At 46.1% G+C, this 18,027-nt stretch overlaps 2 protein-coding genes across 4 annotated transcripts in view; one reads left to right on the top strand and one right to left on the bottom strand.

Annotated features, from left to right (window-relative positions):
- Window positions 1-826, bottom strand: part of TOM1L2 (target of myb1 like 2 membrane trafficking protein) — a 62,083-nt gene extending 61,257 nt beyond the window's left edge. For all 3 annotated transcript variants that reach the window (XM_064461465.1, XM_064461466.1, XM_064461467.1), the window contains exon 1: window positions 742-826. In XM_064461465.1, the coding sequence (XP_064317535.1) occupies window positions 742-793 (52 nt within the window). In that variant the 5' untranslated portion in view covers window positions 794-826. The remainder of the gene's footprint in view (window positions 1-741) is intronic.
- Window positions 827-2,480: 1,654 nt separating this feature from the next.
- On the top strand, window positions 2,481-17,762 carry DRC3 (dynein regulatory complex subunit 3). Its single transcript, XM_009500133.2, has 12 exons — window positions 2,481-2,915; window positions 4,337-4,453; window positions 5,971-6,137; window positions 6,728-6,874; window positions 8,054-8,173; window positions 9,080-9,192; window positions 10,489-10,663; window positions 13,285-13,416; window positions 14,730-14,800; window positions 15,587-15,710; window positions 17,171-17,302; window positions 17,468-17,762. Exons 1-12 carry the CDS (start codon window positions 2,759-2,761, stop codon window positions 17,579-17,581), a joined length of 1,569 nt encoding a protein of 522 aa, XP_009498428.2. The 5' UTR covers window positions 2,481-2,758; the 3' UTR covers window positions 17,582-17,762.
- The last annotated feature ends 265 nt before the right edge of the window (window positions 17,763-18,027 follow it).

The raw sequence follows: 18,027 nt of genomic DNA, 5'->3' as shown, positions 1-18,027 counted from the left end.
ATACTCAGAATAACATGCCTAATGTCACCAAAGCATTAGCAAAACCACAATTCAAGCTCTGGGCTGAAAACAGAGCACCTACTTGTACCTCTAAACCACAGCACCCTCCCTGCAAATCCACAGGTCCATGGAAGTTTCAATATTTTAGGAGAAAGCTGGCTGAATGGCACCTCTATAACAAGGCGCTCACATGCAGGAAAAGGAGCTGGGGGTAAGCAACAACTTTCCTTCATCCATCAACCATCTTGGAGTCGCTCCTTCCTCATGGCAAACAGCCTGCCCGAAGCTACTGCTACCCCCACGGCCCTCTGCTGCCCACAGAACCCTCCACGGCCCACACCAACCCCCAGAGACCCAAGTAAGGCCTACAGCACCCACCTCCTCCAGAGCCTCTGCCAACCCCGAGACCCCCGCGCCCCCCAGAGCCCCCACCAACCCCCACAGATGCAACCCCGCCTCCACAGCCCCCCAGTAACCCCAGAGACCCCCACAACCCCCGAAGACCTCCACTAAGCCCCATACACCCCGCCGCTCCCCCCCCGGCTCCAGGGCGCCGCGCGGGCCCTCACAGCCCCACCACGGCCTCCACAGCGCCTCACCGACCCCCAGAGCCCCCCGCCGCCGCTAGAGCCCCCCGCTACCTGGAGGCTCCCACCCTCTCCAGAGGCCCCGCTGGCTCTCCGCGCCCCCCGCCCCCCACCCCCCACCCCGGAGCCCTCTGCGCCTCCCGGGCCGCCTTACCGAGGCTCTGCCCCACCGGGGTGCTGAACGGGTTCCCCAGCAGAAACTCCATCTTGGGATGACAACAAACAGCGGCCCGGCAGCCCCCCCCACCGCTCCCTCACCCCGCCCTGACTGGCACCCGCGCACACCAACCGCAGCTTGCTCTGACAAGCGTGGCCCGCCTCCTTGCATTCGATTGGGCAGCGGCTGGACGCCCCTTGGAGTCATAGGTTAAAGAGCGTGCCCATCACTGTCAAGCAAGGGGCCCGCCCCCACGGTAGTCCTGGCCCTTTCCACGCCTTCCGGTTGATGGACAGCAGGGCCACCGCTACTGGCATTATCCATTGGGCAACGGCCAAACCATTCTCCAATTCCATTAGGTAAAAGAAACGTCAATCACACGCACCTCCTCCCACCCCGAGGGCAGGCTACCGGCGCTGATTCGCTGACACGGATTTCTCGCCCTCTGATTAGCAGCCACCCTTCCCACCCACTCCCTGACCAGCGTGTCACGTGGCCTCCCTTAGCAACGCGCCTGGGCTTCCTTAGCAACCGGGCCGGGTTGCTTAGGCCAGGTTGCTTAAGGCCGGATCGCTTAAGACCGAGGCGCAGGTTGGGGCTAGGCCAGGTCCCGGGGGCGTGGAGCAGGTCTGGAGCCTTGAGGGGCTGGGTTGTGGGCGTGGATCTGGGTCTCGGGAGGGAGGCGGCAGCCCAGCAGGGTCAGAGACCCCCCGACAGGCCACGGGTAGGGTCCCTGTCCCAACCCGCAGGGCCGGGGACTGTTGGGGACCCGGGGCGGCTCCCCAGGCCTGGCCTCCCGCTGGCTGTGAGCTTCTTGTCGGGGTGGTCAGTGCCCTGCTTGCACTCACACCCACGTTGCTCCCACTGGATGCAGCGAGGTGCTGACCTCGAGGTGTGATTATCTCCATGGAACCGACACTGACTAAAGAGTGGGTAGACAAATACAAGAGAAGTGGAAAGTCTGGCAGGTCAAGGATGACTCAACCCAGAGCCTGCTATTCCTCGGCCTGTGTTGAGCACAGCCAGAGAGAGGTTTGGTTTGTTAGTTAAAAGCCATAGTGAGGAGAGACCTTTCTAAACCCAGATGTTTATTGTTGCTGTCCTCCTATGCAGAAAATCAACAGAACTTCTTCTGTAATTATAGACATCAGGCAAGCAAAAGTTTGAAGATTCAAGTCCTTTGTACTAATTCATTTACTGTGTGCAGTTCTAGAAAGATAAGTAGTCTCATTGCCTCCTGGGCAGCATTAGCTTTAAATGACAAAACCAGGACAGAAAGTTTTAACTGACAAAATTGTCAGCTTCCCAAAGCGAAGGTGTTTCTGTGCAGCACTATATATTGACGGAACTAGACAGCCTTTACTGTGCATCTGCATTAAGTGCCTTCTTCAGAATATCACTGTTATTTTTTATAAGTTTTCCTCCTTCCTCAAATTTGTTTTTGCTTTTATTATAATGTTGGTGTTTAAAATTTAGGGAACTGCTATTGTTAATTTTCCTGTGCTATAAATACACTGTCCATTACTCTATAAATCCAACCTGCCCATAATGGGAAACTTATCTTTTAAAACCAGATTAAATGGCACCCAGTGCCTTGAATAAGCCCTCTTCATGAAGATGGGTGTCAGCAACAGGTGACTGCCATGCGATGGACCATTGCTGTTCACAAGTGCTGCACAGGGCCCCCTTTCCTGGCCTATATATCTGGCCAAATTCTGGCATTCTGCGTGGAAAACTCTCGAACGTGGTGTGGGATTCACTTGTGACCGTGACCAGACGTTTTACAGTGCTCGGGCTGTAAAGCTGTGCTTAGAGTCGCATCAGTGACTTTGTGATACATGTCAAGTAGGTATTTGATATCAGCTGTGAGATAGGTATTAGATCTTCCTAATCTCAGCTGTGCTCTGAATACCTTGGAATTGTCATGCCCATTCAATGAATGTTGGGAATAGCAGCCTGGGAGTGATTTAATTTACTTTTCTTTTCTGTCCTTCAAGGCTGATGCTGTCTGAAAATGAGTCAGTTATACGACAGTATTGAGCCAAATGTTATTGATGATGAAATGGTCCAGAAAGCCATCGAAGAGCAGTGTCCAGAGGACATAAGAGAGCTTGCCAAAAGGGAAGGTATTAACTTTAAGGATGTGAAGGAGCTACAGCTTAGTTTTAGAAGTGAGTATCAGAATACACACTTACTTTTCTGCTTTTGTTAGAGAGTAATATAGTTAAGCGTGAAGTGGCTAACTGGCAATGAAACAGCCATGATTAGCTTGGATTTGTTATGTGAAAAGCGACATCTGGACTTAACATTTTTAGTTGTACCTCTTTGAAGTAGTTTCATTAGAGAGAGCTGGGTGCTTTCGCTGAGAAGTAACTTTAAAGCTGCTCAACTTTACACTATTATTGTCACTGCTATTCTTATTTAACATTTATATTGTGGTGACACCTACAGGCCACAGGCCTATTGGGCCCTTCTGTCCGTGGACAAATCAAACCCTGGGCAGGCTACGTCATCGCTGGTGATTATGTGAGAGCTATTTGGTAGATTATGGTGATTACAGTCCAATTCGGTGGCTTCCTCCAGTCATCCATAGCATTATCACAGCTTGCCTCTTACTGTCAAACCAGTCATAAACTTGCATTCAAAAAATGAAGAGGAAGAACATTTGGCTCAATATTTGAGTATTATGGGGGTCTGTAATTTCATGGGAAAAATCCGCTTTTGATTATTCATTGCATGCTTCAGTAAAATAATGGGTGTATTAATTCTGAGTTCCTTAGAACAGACTCCCTGTTACCTGATCCTGCATGTATTTGTTTGCAAATACGAAATATAGAACTGTATGAATATTTTGTGTGTGCAATTCCTTGCTTTACTCTGCACTCACTAAACAATGACAGCAGCAGAGCAGCTAAGAAATCCTCTGGGAAGCCATTGGGGGGGGAGGAGGAAAGAGAATCGGGAGGGAGAACGTTCTGTATTTTCTGTCACCTTGGTCCTAATGTTTTGCTGTAGTGCCTAACAACCTGCCCTTGTGATTCTGGTTTTGCAGAAGGCTAAATGCAGGGATATTGATTAGTTCTAAACTGCAGCCTTCACACAAAGAGTAGACCCCAACTTGCTCTCCTGTGATGAGAATCCCAGGAGCAGGAGAGTAATTTACAAAAGCAGTAGCTGGCCACCACTAGCCTGCACACGCGGAGAGAAGCAGAGGCTCATCCCAAACCTCCTTCTTGGAGCTGGAAAAGAAAATGAAGGTCAAGGCCTCCTAGCAGTGGATTCATAAAGCCACTCCTGACTGCTGGGCTGTAGTCAGCATCCCTTCAGTGACTCGTTGCCATCGCTGATGAGCAGTGTGCGCTGGTGCAGGACGGTGAGGTTAACTGGGCTGTTTCATTGAAATCTCATTCAGCCAGTGGACCTCTCAGCTCTCTAGGGCAGTCATCACATGGTATCATAATCTGCTGAAAATAATTTTGGATGTAAGACTGGCCATGTTTTCCTTGCGCAAGATAGCGTGTCCACTAAACTGAAAGCTGTCTCGCACGAAAAGCAATTTGGTTGGTTTTTTTTTTTTCCCCCGTGACTTTAGATATCCTGCAGATTGATAATCTGTGGCAGTTTGAGAATCTGACTAAGCTGCAGCTGGACAACAACATCATTGAGAAGATAGAAGCTCTGGAGAGTCTGGTTCACCTTGTATGGCTGGGTAAGATACAGGCATACAAGGTTGGATGCCTTCACAGGTATAAAGCAATTTGCGATAAAGCCAGGATGTCGCATTCCTTCTCAAACACAACTGATAGGAGCTTTCCCAGAGAAGGTGGCAGCTGTCTGTGTGTTTCCTCATTTGACTGTCAAATGTCAAAATGCCTGAAGATCAGAGCTGCAAAACAATCCTTCAGATGTTTAAAAACTGGTTTTAATACGTTTGGTGTGGCAGGAATGGGAAGCTGAGATTTCAAGGTTGTTTCCAGGGTTTGTACTTGCATTTGGAGGTGAATTTCAGAAATATTTATGGAAACACCTCTGTAATTTAAAAGCCTTCTGTTTTCAAAGCTAATGCAGGCATTCTGCAGACTAGAACCCACTGTCTTTACCCCTATATGCTTAAGGCCTTGTTGTCATCGTTGTCCCAAGAAGTGCCCATCCTTGTAGCCTTATGTGACTACTTAAAATTAAAAACTCAGGATCCTGAGAGCTGCATCACACAGTGGTGCAGGTTTTGATGCTGGACAGATCGGCGAGCTTGCTGCTACAGATTCATAGCTTAGAGTGTTCTCTGGGAACTGCAACTGCTGGTTGGCAGTGTAAATATATCCTCAGACGTCTTTGAGAATAGCATGCAGGGCTTCAGTTCATAAGCACATCTTGAAATGTCTAATGGGTTCTTCCGCCCAGTTGTCTGCACTGTTCTGCTGCACAGATGACTAATGCACTTGTGAATCAACAGCTGATCACCACAACGTAAGCAGAGTGTTTTGAAGCACACTCATGGGTTTCATTTGCCCAAAGGCTGCAGTGGTTCAGCAGCTGCTGCCTGAGTGTCTTAGCTGTCCAGAGGCTGGCGTGATGCAGACAGCTGGTAACCTTATCAGCAACCTTTGGACGCTTGAATCGCTTGGTACTGGCCTGAGGGCAAACACTGCCCTCAGTCATGATGAATGTAGGTGTTAGGATAGATGTTCTGGCAGGATAAGAGGAAATTTCATGGGTGAAATAGCTGAAGTGAATATATGCCTTTGCACACCTCCATTGACAACAGGGCAATTATGAGCATGAGACTGGTGTATGTTGGTCCTATGGGAATGACCATGACAGCAGCATTGGTGTGGCAGGCAAGAGTCTGCCAGAAACAAGGCAGGGAGTGTCAAATTTGTCACGGAAACACTCCCCTTTTAGGGCATTTTCCCACCTCTTTTCTTGTATTTTGGGTTTCCCCAGAAGGTAGAAATCACTTTCAGGTTGTGTATGTGGACTCTGCATGGAACACCTTCAACTGTTCCTCTCATTTAAGAGTTGCATGGACAGTTGGCAGGGGATGTGAACAAGCGATGATTTAATGCCAAGCCTTTTCGGTGGGACACTGAACACCCCTGAGGAAAATATTGTACATAAACTCCTAAATCAAGAACCAGGCTAAATGCAAGGGCTGAATCAAGCCATTCTGCTAGAAATCATTTAACTTTTGCAAGTAAAACTTTTGATTTCTAAACTCTTCCTCAGACTTGTCCTTCAACAATATTGAAGTAATTGAGGGCCTGGATACCCTTATCAAACTGCAGGACCTCAGTCTCTACAATAACAGAATATCTAAAATTGAGCACATGGATACATTGCGAGAGCTGCAGATTTTCTCCATTGGAAAGAATAACCTGACCATGCTGGAAGATGTGAGTGCTCCCTGTCTCTGCAAATGGATCAAAGGATCAGATATTCTAGAACTGACATTTGCCACTGTGTCTGAGCCCCGCCTTAGAGGAGAAAATTCTCCTTAGGATTGCACTGCCTCTGTAGTCTAAGTTAGGATTTTGGTGAGCTGTCGTGGTGTTAAGTGCCTACTACAGCTATTTCTCTTTTAGATTAGGGACTCATGGGGGCCCAGTTCTGTTCCTGCTGCCAGCTATGGCAAAATTCCTATTGGTTCCCAGGAAAGCTAGAAAAGGAATAAGAAGCTACAGATGAGAAAAGGAGAAAACAGAGACTAGGATTTATCTGGGGTTCTTCTGAGGGTGGTTTACCAATCTAAGACCTGTGATTTGTCTACCCCATCTGCCCTCTCTCTACACCCATTGTTTATATATTCACAGTGTGAATTTAAGTATTTCCTTTCCTGAAAGCATTAGAAATTATTTAATGTCGCCTGTGTTTGGCAGCAGAGCAGGATGCGTATTGCAACATAATTGTAATAACAGCAATGAATTTCAAGGCTGTGTGTTTCCCCAGCACTGGGAAGTTCAGCATTTCTTTCCCCTCGGCATAGGTGATCTATCTCAGGAAGTTTAAAAAGTTACGCACACTGAATCTCATGGGGAACCCTCTCTGTGATGATGAGCAGTATACGCTGTTTGTTGTTGCTCATCTTCCAGACCTGGTATACTTGGACTTCAAGCTCGTGAGTGACACCACGGTAAGCATTTCTGCATCCCTGCTTGTAAAATCAGGCACCAGCATCTTGCAGATCATTTGCTTTGTTGGTATGCCAGCAGTATTCTAGCATTCGGGGCTGGTTCCCTGCAGAAATTAGGCTTACAGAAACACACAGTGTTTATTCTGCCTCCACCTAACAGCTGTGAACCTGTAGGCCAAATTCTATCAAATCTGACAGAGAGGTAGAGGTGTCAGAGGCATGATGTCTTCACACATTTTGTGAAAATCAGCAGCTGTGTGTGGGAGAGGGGCCTGGTTAATGTTGCCACAGAAAGGCTGCAGTGTGAGTGCAAGCCTTTTTAGAGATCAGAGAATCTTGGAGATCAGGCTTGAGACATGGAAAAGAAGGCTTGGTGGTCCTGCTGCTCACTGAGTAATTCGTTTCAGTAGCAGGCTGATGGACTATCCAGGCAAGCAGGTGCCACTGAATGCACTTCCTGCTCTTGATTTCCGAGAATAGGACAGTGCACCTGCACCTGTAACCTGTGAGAGTGCTTTTGATCCCAGGGCTCAAAGAAACAAAGAAAGGTTTTTTTCATTTGGGTTTTGGGTTTTTATTTTAGTAACCAAATAACATGATTAATTGTAAATTTGCTTGGCACAGAGCAGGAGCTGTATTTGGGATATACTCTTAGCAAAGGACTGGACTCCAGGCCATCGAGTCCAGTCCCTGCTTATACAGACAGTACGTCATAGAATCACATACTTAAATTTGTCAAGCTTCAGTTTCAAGCTAATTAGGTTCTTGCCCCTGCTACTACCTTGCCATCCACCCTGCCAAGGAGCCTTCTGCTCCCTAGTAAATGTATTAAACTCACTAGCTGATCAAATCAGAGCTCAAATTCTAGAAGTCAAAACAGGGCCTCCTGCTAAAAATGAAAAAACAGCCCTAGAGATGAGGAAATGGGGGAAGAAAAGTTTCCTGGGACTGAAACAGCTCAGATGCATTGAATGCAGAGTCAGAGTAATATGCCAACAAAAAATGGGATGAGGAACGGATTAGAAACTTCATAAATAGTTTAATGAAAAGCCCACAAAGAAATCAAGATGCAGCTGTCATTTGGGTGCATGTTCTAGAAAGATCAAATGCTTCTGCCCAGATTTGTTGAGCAATGCTGGCTAATCTAGTAGACATATTTTCTTTGTTTGCATTTCTCAGCGAGAAGTTGCAGTTTTAAAGTATCAAGATCTTACTGAGCCGTTAGAACGTGAGGAGGCTTGGGCCCTGGCTCAGCTGGAGGAAAAACAGGCAAAGCAGAAAGAGCTGGAGTACCACAAGGTATATTTTCTTTGGCTGGTTGTATATTGTCTCAGGAAAAAGAAGCGCAACACACTGACTTCTCTTTTACCTGCTTGAAGATTTAATGAGAGGTTAACATCGACTGTGCTAAAACTAAGGCTAGGATTAATCTCTCTGATCTCCTCATCTCATCTTTTGAATGAAAACAGGAACTGCTGTGGAATACACATGACGTGGGAGGGCATAATTCTTTTGGCTGAACAATGAAGCTACAGATACAGACCCTGCAAAGCTAAATAGTAAATCATACCCAAGGATCTTATCAGCCTGACGTGAGATTAAGAAAATTACAGGTCTGAGGGAACTGTTAGCGTTTTCATGGTGCAGTGACTTTTTTTTCTCCTTCACACTAAGTTAATGCTTTTCATTAGTTTCATGGTTAAACTCTTCAGGGCTTTCAGAGATCACGGTAGTCCTGTGAACAGACTGAAAACAAGACCAGGCAGAATGGTGCTTTCAGTTGTGTTTGCCTCTGTGTTCCAGCCCTCTAGAAGATCAGGCCGGCTGAAGAGCAGGAGGCAGTTAAGTGACAGGGAGGGCACCTGCAGCTCTTCCCTCCATCCCTCCCCAAAGTCCCCTGACTCCTTGTCTGAAAGGCTTAATAGCCTTGCGATATGTGGCTGTACGTGGTAATGTCTTATATAAGATTAAACAGTGTTTTCTATCCTTAGGCTAGAGAGTTCTAGCAGCAAAGCGCCAGGATGGTTTTTGCTCTGGTTGCAGGGTGCTTTCATGCCTTGGTTGGTATATCTATTGTGTTGGTATCGCTGTGTCTGCACCGGTGTTCCTCTGCTCGTAAAGTGTCTATAGGAGAGACACGTCTTGAGGACTGGCAGCAGGTTGGCACTCTTTATTTGACTTACGTTGCTCTGATTCTCTTCAAAGACAGCCTTTGTGGAGTACCTGAATGGATCATTCCTGTTTGACAGTATGTATGCAGAGGATACAGAAGCTGCCAAACTGGCTTACCTCCCTGGAGTGGGTGACCTGCTGCAGGCATATCCTTCCTGGGTTTAGAATACCTACAGCTAAAATGTAATGCCTTGAGTTAAGAAGGAGGTGCATCCACAGGGACTCTTCATCCGTTGCTTTTGTCCAGGGCTGAAAGCTACATTGATCTAAGATCTGAGACAGTCTGTGTTCAATTTTGGAATGGTACCAAAAAAACCACTGCAAGACCGTGAGACCACTGACAGCTTTAAGGCTGGAGATCTCATGAAATATGAGGGCTACAAACAAATGGTTTATATTACTGGCAAGCTGGCCAACCCAGCTTGAAACATCCCATTTGTAAAACCATTCACTTCTATCACCAACAGGTCATGAGATACCAGTGTTTTAAATTCTCACCATTGTAATTACCATATTCCTTTTCCTTCACTTGAATCAAACACAATTTTGGTAGCCTTCTTTTCTGACCCTTCAAGAATCAAGGCTTTGTACTTCCTTTAAGTCTGGAATCCGCTTAAAGTTTAAAATGAGCTATAAGATAAATCTTTGTCAGTTAAATTGTAAGAGTGCAGTCGCTAAAATCATGTTGAAATTGAAGTGCTGGGAGATAGGAACAGACTAATCAGAATGATATGAGTCGCATCTCTCACAACCTGCCAGAGCTGGCAACGTGAAGTTTTCAGGCCAGCACTTTTTTCTGATCATTGCTCCTACACGGGGGATCAGAAAGCAGACACTTTTTTTTTCTCTTTCTTTTCGCATTCAGATTAATAGAGCATTGTCAAGGCCAGTAACTTGACCTTCCTTAAAATTGCATTACACTGTTGGGGAAAAATGCATCACGGCTTAACTACAATAGACTCTAGAAACAATTCCATTGCCAAGATAATAGCAGAAGAAAAATTGACGTTATTTTTGTGATGCTACCAAGTCAGTAGTTTATTCTGTGCTCTGGCTGTAGGCTCCAGAGCTGTATTTATTAACTACGCAGGCACTGTATTCACACTTGTGAAGACAGATAGGGTTGTACGCTTCATTCCATTGCTGTGTCACAGAAGAGTCAGAGAAGTATACGTATTTCCTTTTTTTTTCCCTCAGGGCCTTTTTCCCCTCAAGTTGCCACAGCTTTCCCCAAACCCTTAAGGTAGCAAAATCCTATGCATAAAATGTGAATGGGTGACCCAGTCCTGCCTCAGACAGAATACCTGGCAGCCTGCTCCCAGCAAGACCACAGCTTTTACATCACAGTAGCTTGTAACTCTTGTTGCTCAAATTTGCAGAGCTAGAAGGAACGTAGCATGTTGATTCACTGAGCAAGCGAAATACCTTGACTCTGGTGTCACGTACAGGAAGGAGTTTGTCTCAGTTTGTGAGAACCTATTTAACTATGGTCTGAAAGAGTATGAAAAACGAGAAGCTGAAGTCTCTGATTTCTACGAAAGCCTTCATGAAGCATTAACAGCCAACCAGCAAGAAGGCAGGAAAATAATCCTAGACTTTGAAAATCGGAACAAAAGGGTAATGTTGTTACGCTTCTGTCTGTTTGATACATGATATCGCTACATCATAGGCTGGCTTTTAATTTCACTGAGAACGAGGGTAACTCCATTAAAATTAGGAAAATTATTCTGGATTTACACTACTGCAATGGGGATCAGTACTTGACCACTAATGGCAGAATCAGGGAGTGGATGAGGTTGGCAGGGACCTCGGGAGGGCATCTAGTCACTGATCTTTCTTTATATTTTTCTTACAGTATAAATCTATACCAAGGAATATTATTGTGATCACTAATATAATGTCATTAACTAACATAATGTTAAAAGTTTTTTAGTACTTTAGGTAGGAAAAGAATTTGGTGATTGAAGTTTCAACCCTTTGGGCAAACCACATCCAGCTAACACTGACAGCCTCTATCTATACTGGAAATTCAGTGTACAGCAAAATTAACATGTCATAGTGGTATCTTGCTGCCCACAAAGGCAAAGGTCCTTCAAGGCTTTACAGAAAAAAAGTGGCTAAACATGGTGGTGGGGGTTTTTTACAATTATTTTTTTGCCATCCAGAAAAGTTACTGATCTTTAAGAAAATGGAAATGCTCAAGTTTTGGGGTTTTTTTTTGGTTTAAATATTTTTATGAAGCCGATAAGAAAAATACAGATTTATCGGCTTTAATGACACTCCCCTTCTCTTTAAGGCCTCCAACAGCTCTTCCTTCATTGAAAAAGGGGGAAGAAAAGGAAGGAGGTTGCAGGCTACCCAGCTTATTTTCAAGTAATTTTCTGCTTCAGTTCATTTTGTCAACAACAGCTCAAAGAACTGTAACAAAAACTAGATAAAGTTATTGTAATGTATTTCTAGCCTTTTAAAAGCAGAAACTATCCTTTTTCATTCAGGTTAACTACAGCCACTCATTGTGGCTGCTAAGGCTTCTAGCTGGATCCCTTTCTAACCATGTATAATAGATGGATCATTATTTTGTTTCCACAGAAAAAGTAAGGGGGGCCTAAAGCCTGGTGACAATATCAGCTGAGCAGAGCAAGTCCCTGACAACTGACACCAGGCAAAGTCACGAGCACTGGCTCCCTCTGAAAACCAGGTCACTTCTATTTAGGTGCCTTGTCACAGGCTGGCAGCCTGCTGAGTCATTCTGTGCCTGGGTCCTTGAACCTCGCTGACTCACTCTGGCAAACCGACTCCATCAGCTCTAGCCAGGACACAGGTTTGCAGCCTTACTGGAAGGCAACGTATAAAGATGGAGATGCATAGTCAGCTTACTTGCACTTGAATTCCCAATATATCTTCCATTTTAAAAACAAAACCACAAAACCTCACAAAACCAACCAACCAAAAACAAAACAAAAAACCTCCAAATCAAACCCAAAGAAACGGGTGAGACCAGATTTCAGCCCTTCATCTTTGCCTGATGATCTGCAGACTCTGCTATGGATTGAGCTGCAAGAACGGGACGCTGCAGTCAATGTGACAGTCTTCATGTAAATACTGAAGAAGCTGGTGTCCAAACCCAGCGCTGCTTTTTAACAGCATTTCCCCATTCACTTAAAATTGCTGGAGGAGTTGGGGAGGTGCGCAGGTCCCAGCAGGCTGGAGTCTATAAGCCATTCTTAGGGGCTGTTTCTCTTGCTGTAATCCTTCCATGTAAGCTTGGGTAACCTGTAAAATAGCTCTGCTCCCTGAAGTTGGTTAAGGAGCAAAGAAGCATTAAAGGCCTTGAACTTTGAAGTTATTGTGCTCCCAGAGGTACAGTTGGAATGGCTGGGGAGCTTTTTGAGTCTCCTGACTTGTTTACATTGGAAAAGAAGATACCTTACTCTCCCCTTCCTGCCTTTTAACACTGCAACGTTTGGGTACTCTAGTCCTTTTTTGGACTCAAATCTTGGTGATGTTTTTAATCAGAATTCTCTATTTTAGCCTGTTTGTTCCCTCTCAGGAGAAGTGGATTAGATATCTTAAAACATGTGTATTTTTTCCCCCTATTAACATTTGGTTGTTAACTTATTTTGAACAGACTTGAAAATAATACATTGCTCAGCACAAGAGGATTTTTTTTTATCCAAGAAATCATAAATCTTGTCTGGTACAAAACTGACGTCAATATTTAATTCTGAACAGCGATAAATCCTTGTTGTAAGAGGAAGGCAGGCAATGATAGGTATTCCATATGCAGAATACTAAATCCTGACCCTAAGGAAGTCAATCAAGATTCTCCTTGACATGAAGGGGATCAGGATTTAGGCCAGCATTTCTTTCTACGAAGTAATGGTTAATCTCATCTTCATGGCCAGCAATGTCAAGAACCTAATATATATTTTTTTTTTAACTTTAAATGTGGCAGAAGGGGAACCAAATATGGAAGCATGGAAAGGGCAAAGTCTTCTGACTGGAGGATGGGGAAGCATTTTCACTGATTTCAGGGCATTGCCCCTGGATCCTTAGCGCAGTAGCATACCTCAGCACTGTTGACTACCCAGTATGTAGATCTGGAGACTTCCTGAATCATCACATTTCATTTCAGCTAATCAGTAGCAGGAACTTTCCTCATATATGTAACAAGTTAATTAAATTGCAATGGAGTGCTGAACACAAACTATAAGTAATTTATGTATCTCTGTGTTTAGAGGCTGGATGAGATTCATAATGCCAGTAGTTATGATATTGCTGAGTCTAAACGAGCCGAATACAAGGCGGACATACTTCAGCTCTCAGAAGCACTCATGACTTTGGAAATGCTGATAGCTGACCAGCTGGAGGTAAGGGTCAAGCACGTACCTGTGGGACCTCACATCCAGAATGTGTGTGTGGGGGTGTGTGTGGTGTGTAATTTTTCTGTTGCTGCACCCCTCTGTTTCGTTGCACGGGGGGGGCATAGGTCTTCTGGTCCGGCTAATGTTTTGTCTCCCTCTTATTCTTTCTCTGCTCCGAGTCGATCTGAGTGAGATCAGGCCATGGACATTGATCCATTGCAACAGATTTCTCAGAGCAGAGCACAGTATGTCCTTCACATCTATCCAAGCTGATTTCCTTGACTTTAGAGAAAGGGGCTTGAGGTCATTCAGTCATTTTAAAGGTCTGCGTACAGAAGTCTCTGCATAGCATGGGATATGCATTGAGGATTCTAGAGGTGTAATTCTTTGAAGCTGATCTTTGCTATGAATAAGATTACACACATTCCAGCTCAGCTTACTGCATTTGCTTGCATAATAGCTGCCTTTTTTCTCCCCAGACTTTTCCTCAAAAACTAGGGCAGAGCTGCTAATGTCCATCTTCATTTAAAACAACAACAACAAAAAGTAATCTCTTTAAAAATGAGCAGGCAGGAGCTGCGGCCTGTGTGCAAGGAGATGCAGCGGTTCACTTTTGTGAATGTGCACGACAGAAGGCAGCAGCTCAAAATGGGTTCCTCACCGCCTCAGGATTGTGCCTTTTAGTGTTTTCTGAATTGGTCCTCATGTGTCTGCAGTCACTGATGAGCAGGAACATTCGTCCCTGCACGTCCTTCTGGATCTGCAGGATTCAGGGGGCTGTATTTGAACTGTTGTATCAAGACATTAAGTGCAACACTTCACAAATTGCCCATCAGCCATTTTTGAGAGAGGTAACAGGCAGCAGCAATTTTAGTTTCTGAGGACTAAAACAAAATCTGCAGTAAGCCCAAGCATTGGTTATGCTTCCGACAAGAGGCTCTTCATACCTACAGGGAGACTGCAGCACGGCAGTGCAGAGGAATACAGCACTCGCCGTGCATCACTTAGGTGAGGGTAAAAAAGGATCGGCTGGCTTCCTCCAGCCACCGGGTAAAGGTGCCGTTCAGTCAGCTTCCTCCCAATAAACTGATGCTGATTTTCTGTCCCTGAATGAGGAAAGAAAATCTTGTAGCACTTTCAAAAAACTTGAAAAAATTTCAAATTTCAAAAAAAATGCTTGAGGCAGTGCAGTTTCTGACTGTGCTAATAACGGCAGTGAGTCCAAATTATGATCAGTTGTAGATTCATCCTAGACTCCCTGACTCCCTTTTATGTTTATGCAAGTTTTTGTTATATTTTCTCTTTTTCCCTCTCTTAAGGAACTAATAAAGGACTTTAAAAGTAACATCGATGCCATAGCATCAACATTCACTGAAAACGTTAAAGGGATATATCCTTTTGACAGTGTGTCGGCCTGGAGCTCCCAGTGATGTAGGTATATCGCACTTCTAAATCCAGAAATAGGCCATCAGCAGAGAATTTGATTTTCTTTTTTTTTTGATCAACAGAAAAGGTCTTTACCCAGCTTTGCCGGAATGGCCATTTAAGGCACCCGGCTTCTTTCTGTGGAGACTCTGGAGAGCACAAAAGGATCTAAGTTCTCCTGTGCTGAGATTCTGCAGGAATTATGCAGCTTTCTCCCCCTTGGAATCTTCCTTTCTTGTCCACACAGCCATGATAAAACCCTGGGAAGATCTGGTTAGACTGTTTTCTATGTACATTCTTGCCATAGCAGCTAATGAAATACCTACAATTCTTGTGGAAGTTTCTTTAAATGGCCTTCATCTTTGTGTTGTTGATGTATTCTGGTACAAAGTGAGATGAGAAGGAAGTGCTTTGGTGACAGGTTACACTACTTTAAATATATAAATCTGTTGGCCTGGTGCAAATAATTGTACAATACCAGAACTTAACTTATATCCTGGGAGGCCTCCCTCAGTTTCCTTTGCAAACCCAGGCCCGCTCTCAGTCCTGTGAATATATACCAGTGAGGATGAGACCCAATGTGCGATTAAGAGGAGAAAGTATATCCTGACATCATGGCAGCTTCTGGCAGCAGCCAGGCTCTTCCCTGTGGAGGCCCACTGTGCGGGTGCTCAGTCTCTAGTTACAGGAGGTCATTTAATCTCTACAAGTGAGTGGCATGGTCAGCTTTTTCCTTAACCATCTTCTGTACGATGACCCAGTGCCGGGACCTGGAAAACCGTCACCATGAAAAGCTGCTAGAGGTCTCCATCACCACACTGGAGAAATCAGTCAAGAATGAGCTTGATGAGGATTTGCCAGCTGACGTTCGAATGGTGAGAGAACCAAAAAAATTCATGTCTGCTACAGAGTTGGCAAGAAGAGGAGGCCACAGCCTCTTCTCAGAAGGAACAGGGTTTCCAGAAGGCTCAATACAGTTAAAGTCATGGCTAAACCAGAGCATAACCTCCTCCTAAGAGGCCCCAGCTGCTTGGCTAAACCACCACCAGACATCTCTGCTGACTGGGACAGAGGATAACTGCACTGCAGGTTTCCCTGAGTGCTGCCAGAGCTGGTGGCAGCAGCCCAGGAGAGGTGCTGAGGAAGCCTCTCTCCTGCCTCCAGCACAACTCACTTCTCTGGCTGATTTCCAGAGAGCCCCAGCCCAGCAGGCACTTAGGCAGCATCTTTGCTGCACTCGCAGCTGGTTTTGTTCAGATTCTCCCTGCTCCCCCAGGAGAATCCAAACACCGCTCTGACTTCCTTGCACCGGGGCTCTGATTGCCTCAGTGATTTCAAAAGCCCTCCCTAGAGCTCCCCAGCCCATGAGCTGATCTGGAGGCAGGACATGACATTTCAAAAAGAAGCCTTCCACTGCGCCCTCAGCCTTGCTGTGATATCAAAGATCCCAGGAGCCTTTCAGAAAGCATAGAGATCATTGCAGTGCTCCAGTCAGCAACACTACTGACCTTTCTGTCTCCGATATTCCTTCATTCTAGTGGCTAAATGACTCAAGTTTTGCATTCGCAATGGTTTTGCTCTGTCCAGATTATCCCTGCCCCCTCATTACTCCAGGTAATCAAGAGCTGACAGACACAAAACAGACCCCTCAGCCCCCCCGGGGGAGCTCCCTGCTTTATGGCCTGTGCAGATGGCTGCGGTTACGCACCGTTGCTGTGCACCCATTTTGCCTCTCTGCCATCCATTTCCACAGAGAAGCAATCTTCATTTGTTCAACAGCTGCACTTGGCTGCAGGAGGAGAGTCATTACGGTTTAGCAAACCCACCCTCTATTTAGAGCCACAGGGGAAGTCACTGCTTTGATTAGAAGCTGGGACTCTCCAAAAATGAAGATTTACAGCCAGTGTCACTAGTGCAAGAGACCCTTCCAAGTGCGATTTTCCACCTCCCGCACCTGCTGGGCCAGGCGTGCTGGAGCATATGCAGCCTTGCTTCAACACCAGCTGCCCGCAGGGGCCTGCCATGTGCTGCGAGGCAGCCCTGCCTGCAGCAGAGCACTCAGCAGCAGGCATTTGCTCCCTGCTCCAGCAGGTGAGGCCGAGGGTGCTGCCTCAGTTTCCCCACCCATACTAGGGATAATACCCCATTACACCGGACACATCCTTGTGAAGGGTAAAGCACTGGATTCATCTGATCACTAGGGCTTTGTCAGTCTGAAACAGAGGGCTGATTTTCTTCCCCTGAGCACTGCAGTTACTGTGCTGCTCGTTCCAAGCTCTGCTGCTTTTGCTGCGTGCCCGCCCCCCTCCTCTCATCCGGTCATGTTACCTCCTAGCTTCTTGTGGACAAAAACACCATTGTCAACGCAGTCAACGCGTCCCATGGCATCCGCCTGCTGAAGATTGATAAGCGAGAGCGCGACATCATCAGCAACACCTACCGCTGGCAGGCTTCCGTGACAGAGAAGGTAAGAGACCCTCATGCTCAGGGGAATGGGGTGCAGACAGGTCTGGGCCAAGCAAAGGGGTCGTTGCTAGGAAAGGTGCTCCCTAACCTTTGCTGGAGCCCTCCATGCTACAGTGAGGGACCCTGACAAGCCTATGGATTCACTGCTTGGTTTCAATCTGTTCAGGCTTTCCAAAACGAGATCGACAGAAACCGTGATCGTGTCAGAGAGATCATTCAGTACATCGATAATCTCCAGGAGGAGCTGGATAACATAGAGATCCTGGAGCCAACGGAGTAGGTCTGCCACTGGCTGGGCAGCTGCCTCTCTATGCCTGAGCAGTCTGGGACATTTCAGGCCAAAGGCATACTTCTCCCATCCCGCCATAAACTGCAAATAAAAGATACTGAGTCTGGAAGAGCAGATGAAGCTCTGTCTCTTCCATCGCATTGGCATGAAGCCTGTGCAGACAGAGCTCAGACCTGGTCACAGGGGGTTATGGATCAGCTGTGAGCTGATTGAACCAAATCATCGTAGCATATCATGCCTGAAAGCTTTAGTGCCTGCAAGCACAGTGGCAGGAACCTATGAGCCACAGGCACGTGGAAGCAGCCTGGGAGAGGAGTGCTCTCCATCAAACCACCCCCAAGATAACAGCGGGTTTCCAGCCCAGCAAGCACAAGGCTGGCAGGGGCTCTGCGTGCCTGGGAGCCTTGTCTTCTCACCGCCCCTTGCAAAAGCAGCTT

The sequence above is a fragment of the Phalacrocorax carbo genome, chromosome 10, assembly GCF_963921805.1.
Source record: "Phalacrocorax carbo chromosome 10, bPhaCar2.1, whole genome shotgun sequence".
NCBI lineage: Eukaryota > Metazoa > Chordata > Aves > Suliformes > Phalacrocoracidae > Phalacrocorax > Phalacrocorax carbo.
The sequence above is the reverse complement of the archived record's forward strand: the minus strand, read 5'-3'. Positions and strand labels throughout refer to the sequence as shown.